A 21990-nucleotide genomic window follows, 5' to 3' on the forward strand; every position below is an offset into this window, starting at 1 on the left:
CGGAAGGAATAGGTTGCTTCGAAACAAATGGGTGCGCTGATGATATGCAGTGTGTTGGCAGGGAGGCCCATGCTTGCATGCTGGTGTACGCAGTTTTGTGCTTCTGTTGGTGGCGTCGGGCAACAACAACCCCACATTCTTCTACCTCCGGGACCTCGATCTGCCATCTCTCTTATGCAGGCAATTAGTCTACATTGAAACAAGACTAATTTTCTCATTTTATTTATCCAAGAGCCCACTCAGTGAGGCTATGCGGAGGGTCAACAGGTCTGACTCCTTGCCCTCTTTCCCACAGGCGAGTGTGTCGAGTGGTTCCGCCAGCTGATTGGCACAAGCGCATATACAGGGCCCTAAATACGTTGAAATGGTGGCTTAAAGGGCTAGTTCCTGGCCATTAAAGTGTTCTCTGCCCATCCAGCTCCTCCCTCTTCTACTGCCGTCCCTCTTGTTTCTTTCGTGTGCATACGAAAAACGGGGGCAGAACACTGCTTGGGCTCTGCCCCAGGAGTTCTAGCCTTTGCACACAATAAGGAGCAACCAACCCCTTAGCGCCTGTCAGGATGGCGCCAAGAACAAATCCGGCCCCCATCCCCAATCCCTTTTCTATTGACTATGCACCCACAGATCGCGCCATCTGCAAGGTATGTTTCTGTCTCTTCACTCCAGCTCTAGACAGGCTCTGTAAAGAGCCTGTCTTTGCGAGACTAAGAGGACGGCTGGCTTTTCCCTGCGGTTCTAGCGTGTTTATGGTCAAAGAGGGAGCAGCATCACCACAGCAGAGGGTGCATTCGCCACTGCAATATATATGTGTGCACATTTTCGCTTCCTTGGATTACCCTCTCAGGGTTGCGATGGGCGAATTGGCTTAGACTCTCTCCGCTTCATTCGAAAGGTGTGGAGCCGATTCCACGATGGGTTCGATGAGCTTAAGTACCATTTGCGCTGCGGAAAGAAGTTCACCGACAACTTGGAGGATATTCGTTGTAAGACGCTGAAAAGGGTCAGGCAGAAGGGGCACAGAAGATGCACTGCAGGGAAGAAGAGAACCTATGTGCTTCCACGGGCGTGTGTGTTGCGATTTGCCTGTTGCAGTGTGGCAGGCCCTCCGGTGGAATGACATACTCAGGGTATCAAAGAGCTTCAACGTGAAAATCAACGAGGAGCAGTAAGCGAAGCTTTCGTGTGCACATCGTTTTGCGTCAAACCCTGAATCCTACATGGCATGCATGCATGCGTTTCATGCCACCCAGCGACCCTGACAGGCCAAGGCGAAACGTTTTTCCTGCCCATTACATGTGCAGGATGCAAATGCACATGATGCCGTGTGGGTCACGCACGCCCTTTGCGATCATGCAAATACCCATCTTCTCGTTCCCTCCTCCCCCTCCCCCTCCCTTCGTGCAGCATGCATCCCTCTGCTCGCCGCTTCCATGCCTTTTGCGGTGCTTGTTGTGCACAGTCCGGCAGTGCAGGCAGTGAGGAGACGCAGCGACGCGATATGGAGCTTAAAGGCGATGCTTATGGTACGGGAGAGTAGAGATCGCGGCAACAGCGTTTGCAGCAAAGGTTGCCGTTCTATTTGCATGCAATGGAGTTGAATTACAGAGTGGCCGCACGCCCACGCGGTCGGTCTTTTCCGCCCTTAAACTCGTGTGTTTTCAGGAAGTTCCGAAGAAGCAGTTATTGTCGATCCTGGACGCGAATAGCATTCCATACAATGAAAAAAAAATATCAGTCAGATCTGCCAACCAGAACCCTGAGGCCGTATTGTGAATTTCTGGCAGTCGATCTTTGTGTTTGCCCATAGCAGCGTCTGCCGTGTGTGTGTGTGGCGTGGCGTGGCTGCTGTGGATTCTTCTTCCGCCGAGCGGCGAAGCGCGGCCGCTCCATGTCTCGTACAGTAGCGGTAGGGGAGCTCCCTTGGGTGTCATGGCTGTAGACGAGACTCTCATCTGTGGGTGTCTCGCCTCAGATCGGAGAGGCGGCTCATATTGTGGCTGACGGATTCATGTTCGGACGCTTTCCTCCGTGTCCGATATGCAGCAACTCTACACTCGTTCAAGTGCGTGCTGGGGGGGCGCGGCGGGGGTGGCGCCCAAAAAAGCGAAACCCCCTTCTCTCTAAATCGCCGGAGGAAAGCACTGGATGGGATGAACCATTCGAAAGGATAATACAACGGAAGGGGGAGGGGTGGGGTAATTTTATTCAGAGCGTTTGTTGGTATCGCGGTTCAGGCGTGTGCCTGCGCTGTGCAGTATGGGGGTGAGGTCCGGTGCAAGGGGTACGTGTCGGCGACCACAAAATGCGTCTTTTCTTTTGTACTCTCGGACATCTTGCGACCTGATGAGGTTTGCGACAATTCGGCAACGGGAGTTTCTGTGGAGGAGTTAAAGCGCCGTGACCTGCTGGTGCTGCCAGTGAGTGCATCCATGCGGTTCGACACCTCTTGAACATGGTCGCTTTTCTCCCAGAGGAGGCCCTTACTTGCTTCTATCCTGTCTCATTCTCAAAGGCTACTATGCAGCAGTATCAAATCCTGCATACATATGTGTACATCTGCACCTCAGTGCTGAGCAAATTCAACTAATCTATTCATTTCTGTTCGGCAATTCTTGTCGAACAGAAATTTCCCCCTCGTCCCTCCCTCTGTCCTGCACTCAATTCTGATGCCTCCTTACCCTTTCTTAACTGGAACTGCCCGTCTCTGTCTGATGCTGCCGCTCAGGACGAAGCGAAGAGATTTCCAGTCTTCAAGAAATGGAAATGCCCTGTAAACGTCGAGGGATGCATGCAATTGGGCAACCCTCTAAGTCCGTCGTACTCCCTACCAATATACGCCTCCGCCCCTCGAATTTTGTGGACTTTAAGGGCCTAAATAAATAGCAAAAGCTGCTACACAGTGCGGATGGTGTAAAATTCTTCTCAACCCTCGGCACAGAGTGGCAACCGGATGGTTGAGGTCCTTCGTTCATTCCCTCGTCATCTTATTTGCTTTCATCGCGGATGCTCTGTCTCCTGGTGTTGGTGCTATCTCTCAGGCTCTCCTTCTCCCAAAGTGTACGTTGTCTTCTACCTGCATGCATACACACATGTATATGTTCGTGAAGGTCAGGTGCTGGAATCTCAGGACTGGATTCACCCTGCCTTTGCGTAGTGGCCGCAACTGCTGATGCATTTCAGGCAGGGGGAGCTCTGCCCTTGTATAAACTCTGCTGCTCTCCTCTGGGGTCAGGCCCATAGGAGCAGGCATTATATTTTGCTTTCGTCCGTTTTGCCGTCTACGGCTTCCAATTGCTTTCACGCTCTTGTTTCTCCTCTACCCTGAGGCCGATTTTCCCAACGCAAGAGAGTGACAGCACCTCATCGTGTCGGTAGGTGCATACGTATGCATATCCGCATATATTTATAGGCAGTGTCTGTCTGTATTGTCAGCCTTAAGGAGGAAAATGCTGCAACCGACGCAGTCGAAATTCCTCCGGGCATGGAGCTTGTGGGACTAAGCTTTACGTCTGTCGGAACTACGGACCCCTCCAAGTCAGACCTGGATGCTGCCTCTTTCCTTCCGTTGCACTTATCTTCGTGACTCTGTGTTCCCCCTGTTGCTTTTCTCCCTTTTACTTCTTATCTCTAAAAGGGCGCTGTGTTTCCCTTTTCCGTCCGCCACGAGTGGGGTGTGCATGTAATCGTGCATGGCCTGCCTCCCATTGTTCCTCGCGACTGGATTGCAGGCAGGATCTTCAAGTTTCGATAGAGCGCCACGGAGGGGAGTATACGTGAGCATTTTCTCATATCTTATTTGAACTTTCCCCTCTTTCGCCTACCGCTCCTGTGCTGCTGCCTGTGCGTCTTTCAACGACTGGCATGCGTTGCGGGTTGTCGCCTTTCTACGGATCTGGCTTTCTCGCCCATCTATCTGGCATCGGCAATGCCAGAGGGACTTTTCGCGGCTGTTGCTGCACCCTCTTCCACCCTTCTTGACAGCCTACAGCTGCATAGCTGCCCTCTTTTCCTCTCACGTGGAGTGCTTGTGTTTGTGCGGTCAAGAGGGGGGCGTCCTTAATCGTTGCCTCTGCCCTCCGTTTCCGCTTTCGCAGGGATCACCTCGAGAGCCGCACGACCTTTCTGCTGGTGGGAGATGGAGATGCGTATCAATTTACCAAGAAGTATAGAGATGCACAGGCGGCAGGAGTGCCCATCGTACATGTGCGTAAGCGGGCTGCGCTGGGCCTGCAAGAAAGGTCTCACAGTAGCGCAACGTCTCTCTTTACGAAGTAATTAAAGGGGAGTAATTAGGAACCCGCGACAAGTATTGCTAAAAGATGGGCTCTATAAACGCAGGAGCCAGGAGCGGTGTGGGTGTTTGTGTGAGCATGCGTTGCACATAGTCCCCGCCCTACACCGCATAGAGATGTACCTTTGCTATTCTTTTACTTCATGACTGCACTCCTGGTTGCTGACTCACGCAGCCAACACGTGCAAGCAGTGCATCTTCGAGCCTGCGGTATGATCTTCCTCATCAGTGCAGCACTGCATGCCTGCATGCGTGTGTTGATGGCAAGGGGTGTCGCGAGAACACCTGACATGCATCCTTTTCCCCGGTTCGTCGTTTCAGCCTTGTATATCGTGTGCGTTTTTGGCGCTCTGCTGCAGTGCGCGTTCGTGCGAGGCCTAATAAGAAGAAAAGATGCCGAACCAAAACTCAAGCTGGCGGATTGCCGAAAGTGGAAGGGGCCTCATGACGGACCAGACCCCAGACCCACAGTCAGCCCTCCCCCCTGATTGTTTTTCCTTCACGGTAGCTTGTCTTTTACTCTCTTGGTTGCCTTTCCAGAGCTGTGCTTGCTCGTGCCACTGTCTCCTCTAGGGCCTGTTGTTGCGAAAGAAGAAGTATGCACAATACTACGTCGTCGAAGGCAAACTGGCCCACGAGCTGCCGAGCGCTGCAGAGGGCTTCCGCCAACTCAGGAAAAACAAGGAAAGGAGCAGCGCGAAGGTGAAGAGGCCAGCAATTGCCAAAGATGCACCGATCTTGCAGGTCCGCAGGCTCCCGTGGCGAGTTCCCTCAAGCAACGCACTAAAAGCCAGTGCTTGGACTGGCTTCAGTGCGTTCGGCTTTGGAGTTGGGGGTGTGGCTGGGAGGCACAAAGAGGAGAAAGCTCTTCTCTGCGCCTGGTTGTGGCTGCTTTGTGCTTGGGGCACTGTGGAATGTACCTCCGTGCAATTTGCTGAAAACGCGCCAATCTGAGAAAACACGAAGCCGTCTTCAGTACAGGAGGTTACAATGGGATTTTTCTGGTCCTTAGGGTTTTTTCACTCACCAGCTTTCTTTCCTACTTTTCCATGTCTTTTCATGTTTCACATTTTGCGCGCTTCGGCATTTCTCTTTATCCGCCTTGCAGTGTGCGTGTGGTGCATCTTCTTGACAGGTGGATCCACTGTTCAGCAAGAAAGGAGGAAAGATCTTCATCGATGAACTAGGCAACGCGTTCAATTGCTGCACCCAGTTCACCGACATCACTACCGGTACACGCCGCTTACACCCTCAAATGTTTGTTCGTATCAATGCTTCCGTGCTTCGCTGCTTCTGTGTCCCTACATCATCTCAGTCGTGCAACTTCCTTTGCAGGCATCAACAAGTATTACGCGATGCAAATCGTTCAAACAGGCAAAACGTATCATTTTTTTACCAAGTGGGGGCGCCTGGGAGCCGATGATAAACTCACAAATGACTATCGGTAAGCTCCCACTCACACAAGCATGCATACATGCACACGTACATGCATACATCATCCCCAGAAACCGCTGCACCCGCAAGTGCTATGGCTTCCTTGCACTTCTGCGCCATTCACGAACTCGAGTATTGTGGATACAAGGGAAGCCAAGGGTGCTGCACTGGCAGATGCAAGAATCTCCTACCTCGCACAGGGATAGCTTTTGATGTGGCTAGAGGCTTACCACCCTTGTATGTGGCAGTCATCCCATGCGATTGAAGTAAAAAAAAGGAATGCCATTATGGCGAACACGTTTTTTTACGTCTTCCCGAAAACACGCGCTGAGATGAGCATGCGCAACGTTTCACGTAAATTGCGTCTTTGTCAGTCTCCTTCAGCCTCCTCCTCTCGTCTTCCCAGAGAAATTCCTCTTTTCTCCCCTTGGCTCATGCCCTGTTTTACTTAAACGTTCGTGTTGAATCGCAGGCAGCAGTCTTTTGGCCAAGACGTAGACAGCGCCATCCGTAAGATCCTTGCACCTCTCGCTGTCCTCTCTGCACTGCGCTTTCTTCCTTGGTCTTTGCGGAAAAGGGTGAAGTGGCAGCTCTTTTTCCCCGATGTGTCTCTAAGGCAGCCTGAGAATAATTGCCACTTATCACGAGTCTGTTGCTGCAGAGGCCTTCGAGACAAAGTTTCAGGGGCTCACCGGTACGCACTGGGACGATCGATTCAGTTTTGTCCAGCAACCTGGCAGGTACGACAAGCTCCTGCTTTCTGTCTCCCCACTGCTATGTTCATATATATATATATATGCATGAGTTCATCATTTATGGTCATGTTGCAGTGTGTTTTCCGGCCTCCCTTCGTGCACTGCGCGTGTGTGTGTGTGTGTGTCTGCGTGCCGCTGTGCCCTTCGCCTTTTTTGTATGTTTGATTTTGTCTCGCCTGTGTTCTTGCACCTCGCTCACTGGGCAGAGGCCTCTGTCCAGCCATGCAAGCGTCAGCCCTTCTCCCGCCATGTATAGGCGCTCCCTGGTGTGTTTCTGCTGCCTTTTCCCTCCGGCGATGCCGCTTGCATGTCTTCCCTCTTGCCTCTTCGCTGTAAAGGTATGGGTTTGTGGAGCTGGCGGGGTACGAGACTGCGCAGAAGGCGAAAGTGGAGCCTCTGCAGAAGCGCCTTAAGACAGAAGAAGCGAGGTACCAAAAGAAGAGCGTTTGCGTGCCTCCACATATCAGCACTGCGTGTTTTTGATGTGTGCCATCATCGACACTAAAGGGAGCTGGTGTTTCGTAGTCCTGCTTCCAGGAAAAGTAGAGAGGCACACCGATTAACGGACTGGGCAAGATGCGCCATAGCAGCCAGACAGACGCGAGCGCATACGCATTGGGATTAGGACCCCTGCTGTTTTCCTGCTTTGTGCAGTGCCAGTAGTTGCCTGGCGGAATGTACTCTGCAGCCCGAGGTGAAGGTGGTAATTGAACTCATCTTCGATAGTAAGGGCATCCAAAAGCTACGCATGTTTCTGAGTCTTTTCATGCCGATGGTAGCTGCATGTGTTGCATTGGTCACAACTCCTCTGCCTTCACCTTTCTATGTGCGCATTTCATACGTGACTGTTCTCCAGTCCATGGCTCTTTCTGCGTCGCTGTCTTCCAGGCAGCCTCTTGCTGCTTTTCGTATGGGGGCGTCGTCGCTCTCCCGTATACCCTTTCGCTTTTCGCTCGTCCATCGTTTTCCTCCTTTCGTGCCTACCGCAGGCATCCTTTGTTTGGCATCTGGTTTCTTCTTCCGCTCAATCTCGTGTCTTGTTCACCATTTACGTTCGCGACTTTATCTAATTCTGCGGCTTACTATCCGTAGTTCATTCGTCTGTTTATTTTTCTCTAAGGAAATTTGGCGGAGAAGCTGTTGAAAGAGCAGCATCTCAATCTTCAGAAATTGCCAATCGAATCAATCTCGAAAAAACAACTGCAAGAAGGCTACGCAGTCCTTCAGGTTTGTTGGCAACCCCACAAACGAAAGGACAGCATGCCTTCGTTCATAAGCTCTGTCTTCTCTAAAGGCCAAGAAGCGACAATTTGCCCAATCCTATGCACTGAATCTATCTAATTATCTTCGCGATGCTTCTTGCTCGCTCTCTGCTAACAGGTTCTTTTCACGAAAGGCCCACATGCACCTCAATTCATTGGTTTCTGTTCGTTTGCTGTCAAGCCTTGCGCATTTCTCTTTTCTGAGCTTGACTATGTGACTGTGTGGTACTGACTGCCCCTCGCATGTGCGCTGGTGAAGTGTTTCCAGTGACGTTTGTGTTTCGCGTTTGTCCTTCCTTCTCTGCCATCATTTGCCTTCAGGAAATTCAAAATTTACTTCGCGAAGATGCTGTCCAGACCAGCACACTCAAATATCAGTAAGCTGCACTTCCGTCTCCTAATTTGTTGGCTGCTCGTTTCCTTTCTTCGTTTATATGTAGTAGCACACTTTCTTGCCCCCCCCACCTTTTGCCGAGTAGACAAAATAAGCTGATAAAAATCCTTTGTGTTTTTCCCTCAGAACCAAATTGGCCGATGCAACCAACCGCTTCTATATCAAGATTCCACACATTGTACGGCTATAGGACTTGAGGATTTTTCTGCAAGCAGATGGAGACAGCTAAAGTGTCTATGGCGGACGATGAATTAACGGATCTGTGCATTGGGCAGGGAACGTTTAGGCACGATGCGCGATGAGCTGGTGCACACCAAGGGACTGACGGAAGAATCAGACAGAAAGACCATACCGTGCTTGCTTCCAACTTTGTGATTCAGTTTACGTATGCCCAAAAGCCGCCGATCTTGGATTCTTTGGCAAAGCTGAGGACAAAGATTGAAATGATGGAACAGCTACTTGAAGTGCGAAAGCAGCTGTAACGTGGCATCTCTAGCCTCTTTCGTTAAGAATGTTTGCTTTGGATTATGCCTTTGCGCTGGCAGAACAAGCAGACAAGCACAAGATGAATTGGCTACCTACTGTGTTCCCCCCTGCCTGGCCGTGTCACCCTCTTGGCGTTTCCCAATTGCTATCACGTCTTTCTCTATGTGAATCTCGCCAACTATTGTCATTTTTACTGGCAGTTGTATCTACCTCTTAAGGCACTTATGCACCCTCTCCTCTCATTCTTATTATTCTGTTCTCAGGTATCAGTGGCCCAGTCGCTGCTGACGGACGCCCTACTAAACGCCAAGGACAGGCATCCCCTTGACGCGCAATACGACCAGCTCTGCTGCAAATTGGAGGTGATGCACGCAGTATTCTTATGATTAAAAAGGAGAAAACACCCCACTTATGACACATTACTCCTGTTCCCCATTCCAACTCTACTTCTTGGAATTTCATAGAAGCGAGGTTTCTCCCTGAACTAATGCCGTTCCATTGCTGTCAACTCTTCTTCTGCAGTCGCCATTAGCCTTGCTAGAATTCTTTCCTCTATGTGACTCCTATTTGCCTGTATACATTTTTTGGCTTGTATAAAACTATCAAATGGTCTTGCATGCCATTCAGTCTTGGTGTCTCAGCCCCTGCCGGAGGGCAACGAAGAGCGGCAGTTGGTCTGCCGTCTAATCTCCAATACGCATGCACCAACGCACAATACGTGGAAGCTAAAGGAACGAAGTGTGTTTAAATGCGACAGAAAAGGAGAGACAGAGCGCTTTAATAGAGAAATGGGCAACAGAATGCTTTTGTGGCATGGCTCGAGACTGGTAAGGGAGAGAGAACAAACACCAATTGCATCGTGGCGGGCTCGACTCCACTCGTGATCTTCCCAAGCAGGACCCCTCCGTCCAATAGACTACATTATGCCGCAACGTGCAGAATATGTTGTTGGTTAGGCTTTTGGGTGGCATTCGCTTGTTATTATATTGGGCTCTGCCTGCCCAGTGGTTCTTTGTCTTCGCACCAGCTCAGACAGAGCAGACTTTAGAAATTTGATTGTGCAGTGGCATGTCTCCGATCATTGTAGGGGCACTGTGAAGTGACTGGGTCCCGCCCTACTCTCTCCTTCCCACGGTGCTTTGGAGGGAAATCCATGTAGGTTGAATGCATGAAAGTATTTTGTGAGTTGTTGCAACATCTCAGACGAACTGGCCAAGCATCCTCGCAAAAGGACTGCAGGTTGCACCCCCTGAGGCGCCTTCTTCAGGCTACATGTTTGATAAAGGGATCTACTTTGCAGATATGGTCAGCAACAATGGTTAACGTAAATGGACTGATGGAGCGGAACAGAAACGTTTATGTGAAGCCTTTTAAGTTTACATAAAAAAACTAACGACAGCTCTTAGGGCTAGGAATACCCGGCACTTCGCGGAAAGAGGCGTTGGTTTAACTACGATAGTCGCTCAACCGCCTACATTGCAGCATGCCCTCCACTACGTTAATTGGGCTCCTCTGCGACTGGTAGCAGTCTATAGTGTCCTCGACCTGTCATTTTCTACATGCTGTACTTGCTCGATTGCACTAGCGTCTTCCTTTTTACTTTTTTTATTGATAGGAAATGAATGGCTTGATTTTTCCGGTTGCGTGAATGTCCTCAGGTTAGCAAGGCTTCGCAATATTGCTTCGCTTCATCGCAGCAGCCTCATGGTCTCCTGGTTCTGTGTGAGGCAGCGTTGGGAAATCAAAGGCAGCTCCTCGGGGCGGACTACGAAGCGGCAGCCAAATGCAAAGCAGATGGTGGGGACCAGAATACAGAATCCACGGCTTGGGATGCTTGGCGGTACTCTGGCGGATAAATACATTAATAACAGAACACCTTTCAACCTCTGGCTTCACCCGTAACAGGAAACGGCGTACAGGCTATGCTGCCACTTGGGCCTTTGCCGAGCACATAGGGAAAAGGGAACAATAGGGAGCAGCTTTCCGAAGGCATTTAATGTTATCTGTGATCATAATTGCTGAATATGACGGGGGAAGAGCCAACCAGCTGCTCTTACCCTATTAGTGCGATGTAATTATCTAACTGAATTGAAATGGTGCCTCTTCAGATGTGTTACCTACATTTGTGCCTCCTGCGGTGATTGCCGTGCAACTGTGTGAATATGCTTGCTCTCCTCCTGTACCTCAGTCTGTTCGTCACCTGCTTCCCTCTGTCATTTCCTTTCTGTCTGTGGTTCTGTTACTTTAGGAGAGGACAGTGTTCACGGTGTAGGCCGCATGTGTCCTAACCCAGAAGCCGACTATGAGGTCCCTTCAGTTGTAGACGGCAAGGCCGTGAGAGTCTGTGGTGGGAAGAGCTGGAACAACTCCAAGGCGGTTGATGTTGTAAGCACCATGAAGGGCTTAAGCCACTATGTGCTGTACGCATAGAACAGTTATCATAGATGCCAAACTGTGCTACGACAATGAAGAGCAGAAAGAAGGCTGTTTTAAGGTGCTGGTTTATACATGCGGCTAAAGAAAATAAAAATGAGAATAAGCTAGATAGCATGCATACACTTAATTACTTCACTCACTCATCCAAATCTGTAAGTTTCCACATGTGCAAATGTCCTATTTCTCGTACGCTTTCTTCTTGACCATATTTCCGCCCGAGGAATGAGTCGTCGCTGGCTTGTAGGCTCTGCATCTTGGGCCGTATCTTATGCGCAGTGTAGTGTGATTTACAATCTAGATGCTCAGGGGCCAAATAGTTATCCTTATATTCTTCATCCACTCGCCACGTGGCTCAACAGTATGACGCTAGGCCAAAACCTTGAGTGTCAGCTCTGGAAGCTTCTACGCTCTAGAATATTCGATGGTTACGCAATAGGAGGTGTTCCTGAAGTTGTGGTTGGCACAGGTGAAAGCAAAAACTCCAGGAAGCCCTGAGGCCGCCCTTATGTACAACGAATACGTAGTATACGACCCGGTGAGAGGCTCTATATACCTAAAGAGTACCATATAGATTCGGCCGTGCACTGTTTGCTTTTGAACAGCCTATTGAAGTCGTTTGTGGGAGGTGAGGCAGTTTCCCTGTTGATGGAACTATGCCTCCGACGTTGATCTCTGTGGTGGTCATTATTTGCTATCAGTACTACCACTCATTTCCCCACCAATGTGGAAGCATTTCAGCAATTTAAATGATCATTTTAAATATTATTATTAAGTGCTTCTTGCATAAGGGGAATTACCCACACACTTTTGGAAAAACCCAGCTTTTGTGTATGGCTTCTGCCGCAGCGTCAAGTCAAAATTCGCTACTTGATTCATGTGGAATTCGAATTCGCCTCCTTTGATCTCGACGACCTCTGAGTCTTCTCGTTTCTCTCAAATCTTGCCAATCATCCTGTTCCTCGTTTCCTCCTTTTTGCTTTGTTGTAACGCCGAAGCCACCCGCTTCGGTTTTCTTGAGCTACATAAAATGCCGCTTAAAATAAACATGTTGGAAGATCCCAGTAGCTTTTGACCGCTGCGGGTCCTATATGGCGAATCCTCAGGCAGGAGCAAATATGCTTTGTCTTATTCCATCTTTGGTGTCTACCTGCCCACCGCACGATTCCAACAACATACAACGCCCTGTGGCCGAAATGTTGATGGCGCCCAGAAAGACTGCGGATAGTAGTTTTAGTTTGTGGGACTCATTGCTGTGATCATTTAGGTTTATTTGACGCTGCTTGTATTGTTACGAATCAAAGTGGATATATTTGTGTCGGACTGGTTGATCCTACAGCTAGTTTTTTGCTTGGGCAGCTCCTTTCGCTCGATGTACACCCTGCCCCTTCCTGCTTCAAGGATTCCGACGCATCTCGAAACCCTTTCCTCTGTGGCGTAACTAGTCAGTCCTCTAACATGCAACGAGCAGCACACAGAAGAACAAAGTTCTGTAAAACCCAACTAAGAATTACTGTCTGCAAACACAGTACGCGCTAGTTCACCCCCACAACATGCAGTGCTCGTGAGTTTTAGCATCTCTGGCTTAATGCATCTCACGACCTGCTATCTTCCATGGCCATGAGCAGTATAGGGAAAACTGGTTGGTGCTCTGGAAATCAAAAGCAGAAGCGAATCATGGCTGCTAGTGTTTTTTTACGCCTTTCGGAGAGTAGTTTATGTTCCAAATTACGGAGAGCCACCTCTAATTAGATCTTCCTCTGCTGTGCTACATTGGATGGAGGGACAGATTTGTGGCGTGCCCACATACACCATACTAGAATGCAATTCTGGGATCAGACTTGAGTTTGATCATGTCTGATTGTGTGTGAAGGTTCAACACCTTCAGTTTGCTCTGAATAGCGTTGATCTTCAACTGGTTTGTCTGGGACTGGTGGGAGAGGTCCCGATACAATGTCAATAAATGGCGTCGCAGCTGGGGATCACGGCCTAAGTCAGGTTTGCGGCGAACCTGAAGCAAAGACCAATATATGTTGCTTATACATGTTAAGACTCTTGCCTACTTGTCGGTAGCGTATGTGGTGCAATTACTCTACAGAGAACGTTTCGCAGTGGGAGCAGCAATCTGCGGCAGAGTAAAACCAGCATCATCGTTGCTAACAAACTCCTTGTAGAAGAACAGAGGGCTTTGACAAACCTGTGGTAGTGTTGTATATTCCCATTCTCTAAGGTTTGGGTCTTCACATTCTCTCTCCAGTTGGTCGCCAATGAGGTTGAGCCTGCTGGTGGCTGCGGAGCACTTAGAACGCAAGTCGCCTAGCAACTCATTTATGTGACCTCCGCGGGTTTCTTTGAGCTGCCGGCCCAGGAAGTTGTCATGTCCCACCATCTCCCTGTCGATTTTCTCCCCTGGGAGCTGGGATATGCCATAGAAACGCCTCTGTAGGGAAGGATCCTCGGCTTTTGAAACCAGGTCCCCATCTTTCGGTTCCTTTGAACCTGATCACAGCAATAATTGAATTGATAATGCGCAAGGCTAATAGGGAGTAGCAGTAACATATGATATACCCTTCATAAAAGCACGACGTTTTAGACAAAAGGGCAGTTGTCTAGAGTGCTGAGAGGAACGTGAGTTACTCTCCAAGGTCAAAAGTGATGTTGAAACTAACCCTGATGTTCCTCCGCGAAAAAGTCAAAGCACGTGTCCGGGGGAGGAACTGAAAGTCCTTGGTGCTTCTTTGATGTGCTGCGGGAACCTCTAGCGAGAGGTAGGCGAGTGCTTGCTTTGTTGGAGAAGGGGGGAGCTGCTAGTCTATCAAGTCTCTCATTGATAGAGCGGCCAGCCAGAGAGTACAGCCTACTATAGTAACTCAGCACTGCAGCTTTCAAGTCGTCCAAATTTTGCCGAATTTCTCCCACGACAATGTGCTCGGGGGCCTTTCGCTTTAAGAAATCGCCATCCGTGGTGTTGCTCGGTCCCTGTACAGCCTCAGTTATCCCATGCAGAGCTCCCTCAAGGCGGGGGGTCTCTGGAAGAGGAGATTTTGGATCAGCACTCATTGGGTGGGGAAGTGGAGCCCCCAACGGTAGCTGCAGCCCACCAAATTTGCCTAATTCCATTGCGGAATTTTGTTAATGGAGTATCCTTTCCCGCCTCACATGTATCAAGCAAATAGTATCCAAGCCATACAACTTTTCCCGTGGTGTACAATGGAGTGCGCAGGAATAGAGCAATCGGAGCCTTGGCTATCATTAATTTGAGGAGCTGCGCTTCCGGCTTTTAAGCGGCTTGTCAGCTTAGTGGAGGTACCGCAGGTCATCGAGCACGGACATCATATTGGTGTACCTTGGAGTATGTTTGGGCTTATTCCATTCAACAGGTCAAGACATGCACGGGATACAGTCGTGGAGTGCTTTGTATGCTGTCGAACAGCAACGCGGGGACCACCGCAGTCGAGATGCTTCAGTAGTTCAAGCTGAAAGACGGCATCTTCATGTTGTATATTGCAAAATGAGACAGAATATCAACATTTTATACAAAGAGCTTGCATTCTTGAGGAGGGAGAGGGTGAAATGGAGGAAAACCGGCGGATCGGGCATTCAAGTCGGAAGGGGCGCATAGCGGCATGGACAATGACCTGGCTGGCGAGCAATCGACTTTGTCATCCCGTGCAGAACCGCCCTGGTGCTGACCGTACACCCACCATCGAGCAGTAGGGACATTTTTGTCCGTTTTTTGCTCTTTGCCTAGTATCTTTGGAGGTTGAAATTGTGTGACTGGTCATGAATCAACTCATCCGCGAGATCCATGCCCTGGCCCAAGCTGCACGACAGCAATTCATTCCACAATAACATACAATTATTACATATTTCCAAAAATTGAGTTGTGACTTAGATCTTAGGAATAAGCAGGCATGAAGTGTAGAGTTTATTGGGATACTGCCAGTTGGAAGGTGGCGTCTACAGTCATGAATGTGAATGTGGACGTCGCCTCGTACACACCAATAGATGTTGCGATGTGGGAGGATGCGGCTAGCCTTCTCCATGTTTTAATGGACTAATGGAAGAACCTCAACTAAACTATCGAGCTCATATCCCTCTAGTGTACAAAATGTGCCTTCAAGGCACTGCATTCTCCTAACGGACTAATTTTGCCGTTGTTTTTCTCGCGGTGAACAGAAGCATAAGAAACTACTAGGTATGATGCTTGTATCTCCCCGAATTCTTAAACGTACCACAATACCTATGATATCACTAGTGGAGAACTCCCCCAATGGTTTACTTTTGCGTACGTCTCGTTGCATGCACCAAGTCAGGGATGTACTGGGGTCACGTCTCGTCAGGGACCCACGGTGACAAGGCATAGTTTTCGCTATTTATGGCAATTGCGGCATCACTGTGGTTGTTTTATACTTCTTTGTTCTCGGAATCTTTCACGATGCCTATTTGCACCAGCGTCGTGTTCATGGCCCAGCGCTTCGAAGCCGGTCCCATGCGACGGTAGTACTTTCCACTAAATTTCCCCCGTGAATGACAGCTCAGCACGAAGGGCTGCAAAATCACGTGTCATTTGCACTACACTTCGAGTATTTGGAGGGAGGCCCCATTACATGCGCCATCAGTTTTTTTCAAATTACAAAAATCCTCAGTTACACAAACATACGCGCTTGCCCATGATTTCATGAAACCTCCCGGCAAATAGAATAAAGCAGAATGCAATATACCAGCAGAGGCCCCCAACTAGGATCTGCCGTATCTTTTGGCCGGTTGGATCCTGGAATGAATAGCAGGAGTCTGCAGGCTTCTGATCAGGCTTTGGCTGTCAAACTGCTCAATGTTTCCCTCTCTGAAATTGCAATAGTGGGTCAAAGTTCCCCCAATTTTTTTTTCTTTAAAGCTTCCGACAGCTGTGCAGTAGGTGTTAGTCTTTTAAAAATGTATGGACGTAAATTGTAGTATGATATCCGCACTGTGTCTTGCTATTTCTTTTCCAGCATTACTACGAGTCGCAAATTCTTCTTCGAGAGGCGGCACAGCAAGTGGCCAACGCATTCGGAGTAAATTCTCAAAGGGTCGTTCCTCTGCAGCTCAGACCCGACGACCGCGAACCAACAAAATGCACAATTTGGACTTTCCTGTGAGCAGCTTCCAGTTTGACTGCAGACTGTAAAAGTCATATTTACCCATGCCTTCCAGCTCCACTGCATTCTATTGCACACTGATCGAAATGGGTCGAAAACGGAATACAAAGCTTCCAGGAATGTGTGACAGTCAGGGTGATGAAGGTATCGGCAGCCAGACAAATCCTATCTTTCCTGCCAAAGTGTGTATTTGATCATTCATGCAATCTACAGGATTCGCGACATACCTGCTCATGACCAGTTGGGTCAGCTTAGAGAAATCCTTCAGCGATCTCCCGACGCGTTAGGCCAGTGGCACTTTGGAAGCAGAAAGGTCTGCCCCGCAACACATCAGTCGTTGTTACTGTCTTTTGCTCCAGGCGGACCAGGAGCTCCCAGGAACGTGCCCGAAAAAGTAATTGGCTCGTCCTTCAATTATTTGCCTTGTGCTTTGCTGGTTAGGTTTTGGTGGAGCCGCTGATCACTGGCTCTGCGGGAGTATCTGACCACGTTTCTTTGCCACTTCTGCAAAAGACATGGCAACGCCCAGGTACCTGAACACCTGCCTCATCGTTGTTTAAATTCCCCGGGATTCACGAAGTGTCCTCCGATAGTGCAATGCTCGAACCACATGACATGTGACCAACATTTTGCTTGCACTGTTTCTTAGTCACTTCTATGGTGTTTTTGTATCAGTTGCTCTCTGGGATCACGATTTTCAGGTGTTGAAGCAAAGTGGGATCAGGAGGAAGAGCTGTGGCTGGAACTGCTCGATATCAACTGGTCAGATGATATGAAGAACGTAAGTGACACAATCGCTTAAACTTCGGGGGAAAGGAAAGTCTAAATTTCAGCACAATTTCGAGGCGTAGTGCTAGAGGCACCAGTAAAACACAGGGTTATGTTCGCCTTAAACTACGGCAGACAGCTCTTGGAGGAACTTTCATGAGTGCTCGAGGTACAAATAGCCCTTCCCTTTTTTTCTTCTCTGCATGTGGGTTCCACTATGGAGCTTTTTCCAGGATGTGTCCCGTTTTGAGGATCGACTGCTGGGGTTGCGAAGTGCATTAGTATCAACCCTTGAATTAGTGAATCCCAGAGCTCTTCAGATTGCCAAATACTTCCAAACTGATGTTGGGACGGCGATAGGCATTACGTAAGGAGGCACGAGTGGTCTTAAAATATCTGCTTGTTCTTCAGCATTTAAGAGCACAGTTGCCCTGAGCATACAGATACCTCAAAAGCGGTGCACCCCGTTTGCCATATTTCCTGAACTCAACTAATCTCACCATCGTGGATAAGTGTATCAGATTGCCTTGCCTGCAGCCCCGTGTCTCCAGATACTGAAAAGCACAAGGAGCACCTTAAGCAGTGCCAGCAGGCGCTAGATACTGGAGCGCTCACACGGAAAGTCCCATGGCTTGCTGAAAACTTTCCAGCAGTTCGCAGTTCTCAGACAGGTATGCTGATATACGCTGTGCTGGAAGGAGCTTATTTGGTGCGCCGATATCCCCCTAGAATTTGCTTAATCCCACACAATCTTAAAAACAAAGATAGGTTTGGTGTGTTTTACCAAATATAAGTCACATTTTGTGCGGCACAGGAAAGTTCATGGCATATTCCGCAAGCAGCTTCGCCTTGAGGATGGGGACGAAGGATCCGCGCATCTCTGTTGTTCTGTGTCCTCTGCAGGTCGCCCTGTACCATCGGTTCTAATGCAACCATACAGCAGCACATCTACAAAGACACCAGCTTTTCGGGTAACAGAAGTGCTGGGTGCTTACTCTCTTCCATATTTTAAAGGTGACGCGTTAGAAGTTATAATAGATTAGCTGAGGAGCAGATGAGTCCTCGCACTGCATAAAATGCTGCATAGTGCAAACTGCCTGGATACATGGTACCGCCCTTACACCAGAATTTGAAAAAGCGTCAGAAAGCACTTTATCAAGAGTAGATGCAACACTATGATTAGCTCTGCTGCGTGCAGCGGCTGACATACAGAGCAATGATCAGACACTGCCAACGAACAAGCCACTGGCAATTAGTAAGCCACTCATGAGCAGCGCACGATCTGCACGAGTAGCCGTCCACACTTTTTTGAGAAAAAGCTAAGCAGGGAATGATGGATGGATCCAACTGTATTGCATTCTCCTACCTTGCATACGTCTTTAAACCAATTTGATTCATTAATGCTTCAGAGGTTGATGCAAAAGCACGTCTTTACCTGGTGCTCGTAAATAGGCCCAAACATAACACACAGCTCTCCGAAGTACCTCTGCTCCTGGTGAAAAACAAGCTCTCAGTGTTACGCTCCGTTGCTCATGTGTATAGGTATCGTCCTGGTAGTGTCCCTCCTAGGCGTCCTCCTTTCTGCGGCAATTATATGTGTGCTATGCTGGCGTCATCGCATGACACCTGTTTCTCGAACTTGCCTTCCTTCTCCCAAACCAGTAAGCCACAGACTGAGAGTTTCTCCGGGGAGGTGGACGCTTGGTACCTGTAGCTCTGCTAAGCGACCGATAGGTAATCTGTGGACATCTGTGCATGCGCTCTGCAGCCAAGTGGGGGTTCTCCTCCAGACTTCAGGCCCGCCCAGCCAACTCATGGAAGTAAGAATAGAAACAATAGCGGCGACAAAAGAACTAGTGCGGGGGACAGGGGCACTAGGAAATCTACTGCCTACGGCAGAGTAAAAATGGTACATGATGGGCGGTCTCCTCCACCAAGGAGGAAGGGATACGCCCAATGAATAAAGCGAAGTGGTCCCACTTAGGTACACATGCACAGCTAAACAGCCCGCGAAACCAAGGAAAACCACTGCTTGAGCTTTTGAAATGCTTTAGACCTCATTCTGGCCCACTGCCCTATAAACATTTCCCTTATGCTCGTAAAAGGCAGGTAATTAATTCCCTACATCTAGTACTGATCATCAGTAACACCTGAGTAGCTCACTGAAGGCATCTGAGCAGCAGACTCTCCCTAGCTCCTCTGTAAGAAGGGGCGCGTACAAAAGATATAGAACTGCAGGGAGCCCCATAAGAACATGCAGGCACTAAATTTGGTAGGACACAAGGGAACAAGTCTCGACTACTGCATGCACCATGTCGATTGTTTCTCTCTTCGTGATGAATCCAAGGCCTGCATTGATCCACGGAATCAATTAAATAAGCAACACATTATGCGTTTGGTGTGAGCCTCTAGGACATGAAACAGGTAAACATCCGCTGTATGATCTTTTGGTTGTATGTACACCTCTTCACTGCGCCCTATTGTTAATGTAAACTCTTGTGCCTCTCTTCGTATTCCAGCGTCGGTTTTCCTTTGCCCGGAATGTCTCCTAAACTGCACTCCTTGCTAGACGCCCCCACCATTAGCTGTAAAACCAAAATGAGGTACAAAAACCTCTGATTAGGGTTGGCCTGTATTTGCTGCGGTGCTTATAGAACAATTATATCACATATCCCCGGCAACAGGGAAATGCCACCTGTTAGCCCAACCCGAATGCATGATCACACAATATGATGCTCTTAAGTACATTACCACGTGTTTGAACGCGTGTTGTGAGAATAAACTTAGAAATAAGAAATCCCAGGCCGCTTAACACTTAAATCACAACAGAGATCGACCACACGACAGTCTGACTGGAAGGTACCTGGAAAGGGGTATTTCGGGAGGCACAGAAAACTTGGGCAATGGATAGTAGATGTGCTCCACTAGTCAAAATTCCTGCTTAGCATGAGCTATATGACTTCGATACTCCTAGGCTCTATTTTTGCAGTGAAGGGTTAGCTGCACACCATGAAAAGCGCATGATATGTGCCTACACGCCAAGTTACTGGATACCACTGAGTGAGATTACGTGGAGTATTCGCAATGCAGTGCTCCAACTGAGGCCTTTATAGGAATATAAGCATTATCGATGGGTGATAGCTAGCGTGCACCATTCTACACGCTTTGAGTAGCCTCACTACTCACACCCAGTCGCTCATTACAATTTACTGCCGAAACCCGCGGTGCATGCAGCGGCCTTAGACATACTAAATACCTTCCACTAATTAGATATGTTCAATTGCCAACTAGCAACGAATCGATTAGTTGGTTCGGCTGTTCACATATCTAACAGGCTGTAGAGTAGCATTCGTTCAATACAGTAGGAATCAATTTTGGATGCTGATGCGCCAGATGCCGTCAAACCATGATCAAATGGGTGCAGTGCTCAGACGTAAATAAACGCGCACCCGACCTGAAGCCCTCAAATTCAAATGCTCTGTGCGAAGACACGTAACCCCGGAATCAAAACAGACCGCCAAAAGTTCTCAAATGTTTTCCATGAGAGTATCCTCTCCCCCCCGCCCAAGCCCCTGAGAGTCCCCGACTTGAGGGGAGTGGAACAGCTACGGAGCACTTTACTGTACTCTCTAAGCACTCAAAGCGTTCGGAGGTAGTTACACAGAGCATTACCACAACACACGCTTACAAGATTGCATCTTTTCAGTGGGCTGAGCTACTCTTGGAAGCTTCTACTGCTCTACTCATACTCAACTAAGAATTAGTAGGGAATTGGATAACTAGCATGTCTTCCAGTGGCTCCTCTACTTTGCAGAGTACTGGTAATTCGATACAATAAGGCGTAATGTTGTTATGTCTATGTGTAGGATGCAGCTACGCTCACTCTGGCTCTCCCTTTCCCCTCACATCGAAGTTTTTTGAGTGGCGCGGGCAGGGGAAAGTAGGTAGGAAGTCTTTTGAAAGCACTCAATAAATTTCTATTCAGTTTGCTTAGAGTCTGGAGTTAAGAGTCTTCCGCGGAAACCTTGCATGAAACGCTACACTAAGCTCATCACTCTAAGTGAATCTCGGATATTTCACGTTGGCGGAAATTTCGTGAAATAGAGCGAGCAAAACCATTCTCCACTGGCCATCGACGTTGCTGTGGGTTTCTGCGTAAGTTCACTTTTTCGCCTTGTGGGAGCACTATCATACTTGGGCAAGGAGGAACAGGACCACATAATCGTAGAGCACTAACCCAAATAACAAGTCTCCGTTCAAGTGACGCCCTCGCTCCTCAACATATAAGGACACTGTGTATTGTAGGGTGTGCAGGGGTGCCATCCTCCAGTATTTAGAACCGACGGCAATAAACCTTACCAGCATTTGCTTTCGTTACATATACTCGTCTGTATTACCAAGGTCACAGATATTGTCCAATGAGTCCTTTTTCCATATCAACTATCGATTAGATCTCCCCCCAGAAAGGCGATTCCCCGCGTAGTGATAGCAGATTATCGTTAAGCGTCTCGCAGCTGTTTCTGAAGTGGTGGTTTCAAGTAGGTAAGCGAGCATAACAGACACCCCTGCTGTCAATAAATATATCTTGCCTTTTCCTCGTGGAATTTGCCGTAGAATATTGTGATTCTGAGTAAAAAGGGGGAGTTCGATTCACGGAAATCTTGAGCACCCACCAGCAGCCGGCACAGCGGCAGGTGCTGCAGCCGTCAGCGGTCCTAGGTCCAGGGGAGCTATCTACGCGCATACTCAGAAAGCTACCGCACCGCTTCTACCCTGCTATTTACCCCGTTTCGGTGGAAGTTTTTGTCGCTCCACATGGCGCTAGAGGGTGGTCCTTAAGAATTCTTTCGGCCGGCCGCTGCTTCCCACATGTGTGAGCAGCAGTGTGGGTCAAAACTTAGAGACACCGGACCAAGGCCTTGTGTCTTGCAGAGCTAGTGTTGGGGATCCACATGGAGCAGGAAGGCCATCAATCTGCTAGACCTTGGGTCTATAGCGTGGGTGTCTGCGAGGAAGGCAGCAGCTG

At 48.9% G+C, this 21990-nt stretch overlaps 3 protein-coding genes across 3 annotated transcripts; 2 read left to right on the forward strand and 1 right to left on the reverse strand.

Moving 5' to 3' along the window:
* The first annotated feature begins 560 nt into the window (after positions 1-560).
* LOC34619347 (poly [ADP-ribose] polymerase 1) lies at positions 561-11976 on the forward strand. Its single transcript, XM_026336105.1, has 30 exons — positions 561-641; positions 845-983; positions 1024-1165; positions 1460-1523; positions 1663-1734; positions 1973-2062; positions 2726-2810; positions 3039-3057; positions 3433-3534; positions 3729-3773; positions 4095-4203; positions 4651-4761; positions 4865-5035; positions 5427-5523; positions 5627-5735; positions 6198-6308; positions 6346-6465; positions 6819-6908; positions 7135-7205; positions 7601-7707; positions 8064-8119; positions 8263-8314; positions 8517-8600; positions 8823-8984; positions 9264-9449; positions 9826-9927; positions 10281-10419; positions 10871-11007; positions 11525-11593; positions 11905-11976. Exons 1-30 carry the CDS (start codon positions 561-563, stop codon positions 11974-11976), a joined length of 2994 nt encoding a protein of 997 aa, XP_026191890.1.
* Positions 11977-12871: 895 nt separating this feature from the next.
* LOC34619348 lies at positions 12872-14175 on the reverse strand. Its single transcript, XM_026336118.1, has 3 exons — positions 13725-14175; positions 13253-13536; positions 12872-13066 (listed from the first exon to the last, which is right to left on the reverse strand). The coding sequence occupies exons 1-3, from the start codon at positions 14173-14175 to the stop codon at positions 12872-12874; spliced, it is 930 nt and encodes a 309-aa protein (XP_026191903.1).
* Positions 14176-15768: 1593 nt separating this feature from the next.
* LOC34619349 lies at positions 15769-18007 on the forward strand. Its single transcript, XM_026336119.1, has 8 exons — positions 15769-15915; positions 16050-16192; positions 16410-16509; positions 16638-16725; positions 16898-16977; positions 17198-17331; positions 17478-17732; positions 17779-18007. The coding sequence occupies exons 1-8, from the start codon at positions 15769-15771 to the stop codon at positions 18005-18007; spliced, it is 1176 nt and encodes a 391-aa protein (XP_026191904.1).
* Positions 18008-21990: the final 3983 nt, after the last annotated feature.

The sequence above is a fragment of the Cyclospora cayetanensis genome, unplaced genomic scaffold (genome assembly GCF_002999335.1).
Source record: "Cyclospora cayetanensis isolate NF1_C8 unplaced genomic scaffold, CcayRef3 CcayRef3_contig_93, whole genome shotgun sequence".
Taxonomy (NCBI): domain Eukaryota; phylum Apicomplexa; class Conoidasida; order Eucoccidiorida; family Eimeriidae; genus Cyclospora; species Cyclospora cayetanensis.

Bases quoted from the DNA above. Each gene is read 5' to 3' on its own strand.
- LOC34619347 (XM_026336105.1), top strand. From the start codon at position 561: ATGGCGCCAAGAACAAATCCGGCCCCCATCCCCAATCCCTTTTCTATT. The intron at 1,735-1,972 runs GTCAGATCTGCC...GTCTCGCCTCAG, and splicing joins ACAATGAAAAAAAAATATCA to ATCGGAGAGGCGGCTCATAT. The intron at 8,985-9,263 runs GTGATGCACGCA...TTGGTGTCTCAG, and splicing joins AGCTCTGCTGCAAATTGGAG to CCCCTGCCGGAGGGCAACGA.
- LOC34619348 (XM_026336118.1), bottom strand. From the start codon at position 14,175: ATGGAATTAGGCAAATTTGGTGGGCTGCAGCTACCGTTGGGGGCTCCA. The intron at 13,537-13,724 runs GTTAGTTTCAAC...AGGAACCGAAAG, and splicing joins TTTCGCGGAGGAACATCAGG to ATGGGGACCTGGTTTCAAAA. The intron at 13,067-13,252 runs GTTTGTCAAAGC...TCTTTGCTTCAG, and splicing joins AATATACAACACTACCACAG to GTTCGCCGCAAACCTGACTT.
- LOC34619349 (XM_026336119.1), top strand. From the start codon at position 15,769: ATGCAATATACCAGCAGAGGCCCCCAACTAGGATCTGCCGTATCTTTT. The intron at 16,726-16,897 runs GTACCTGAACAC...CACGATTTTCAG, and splicing joins AAAGACATGGCAACGCCCAG to GTGTTGAAGCAAAGTGGGAT. The intron at 17,733-17,778 runs GTTTGGTGTGTT...TGTGCGGCACAG, and splicing joins AATCTTAAAAACAAAGATAG to GAAAGTTCATGGCATATTCC.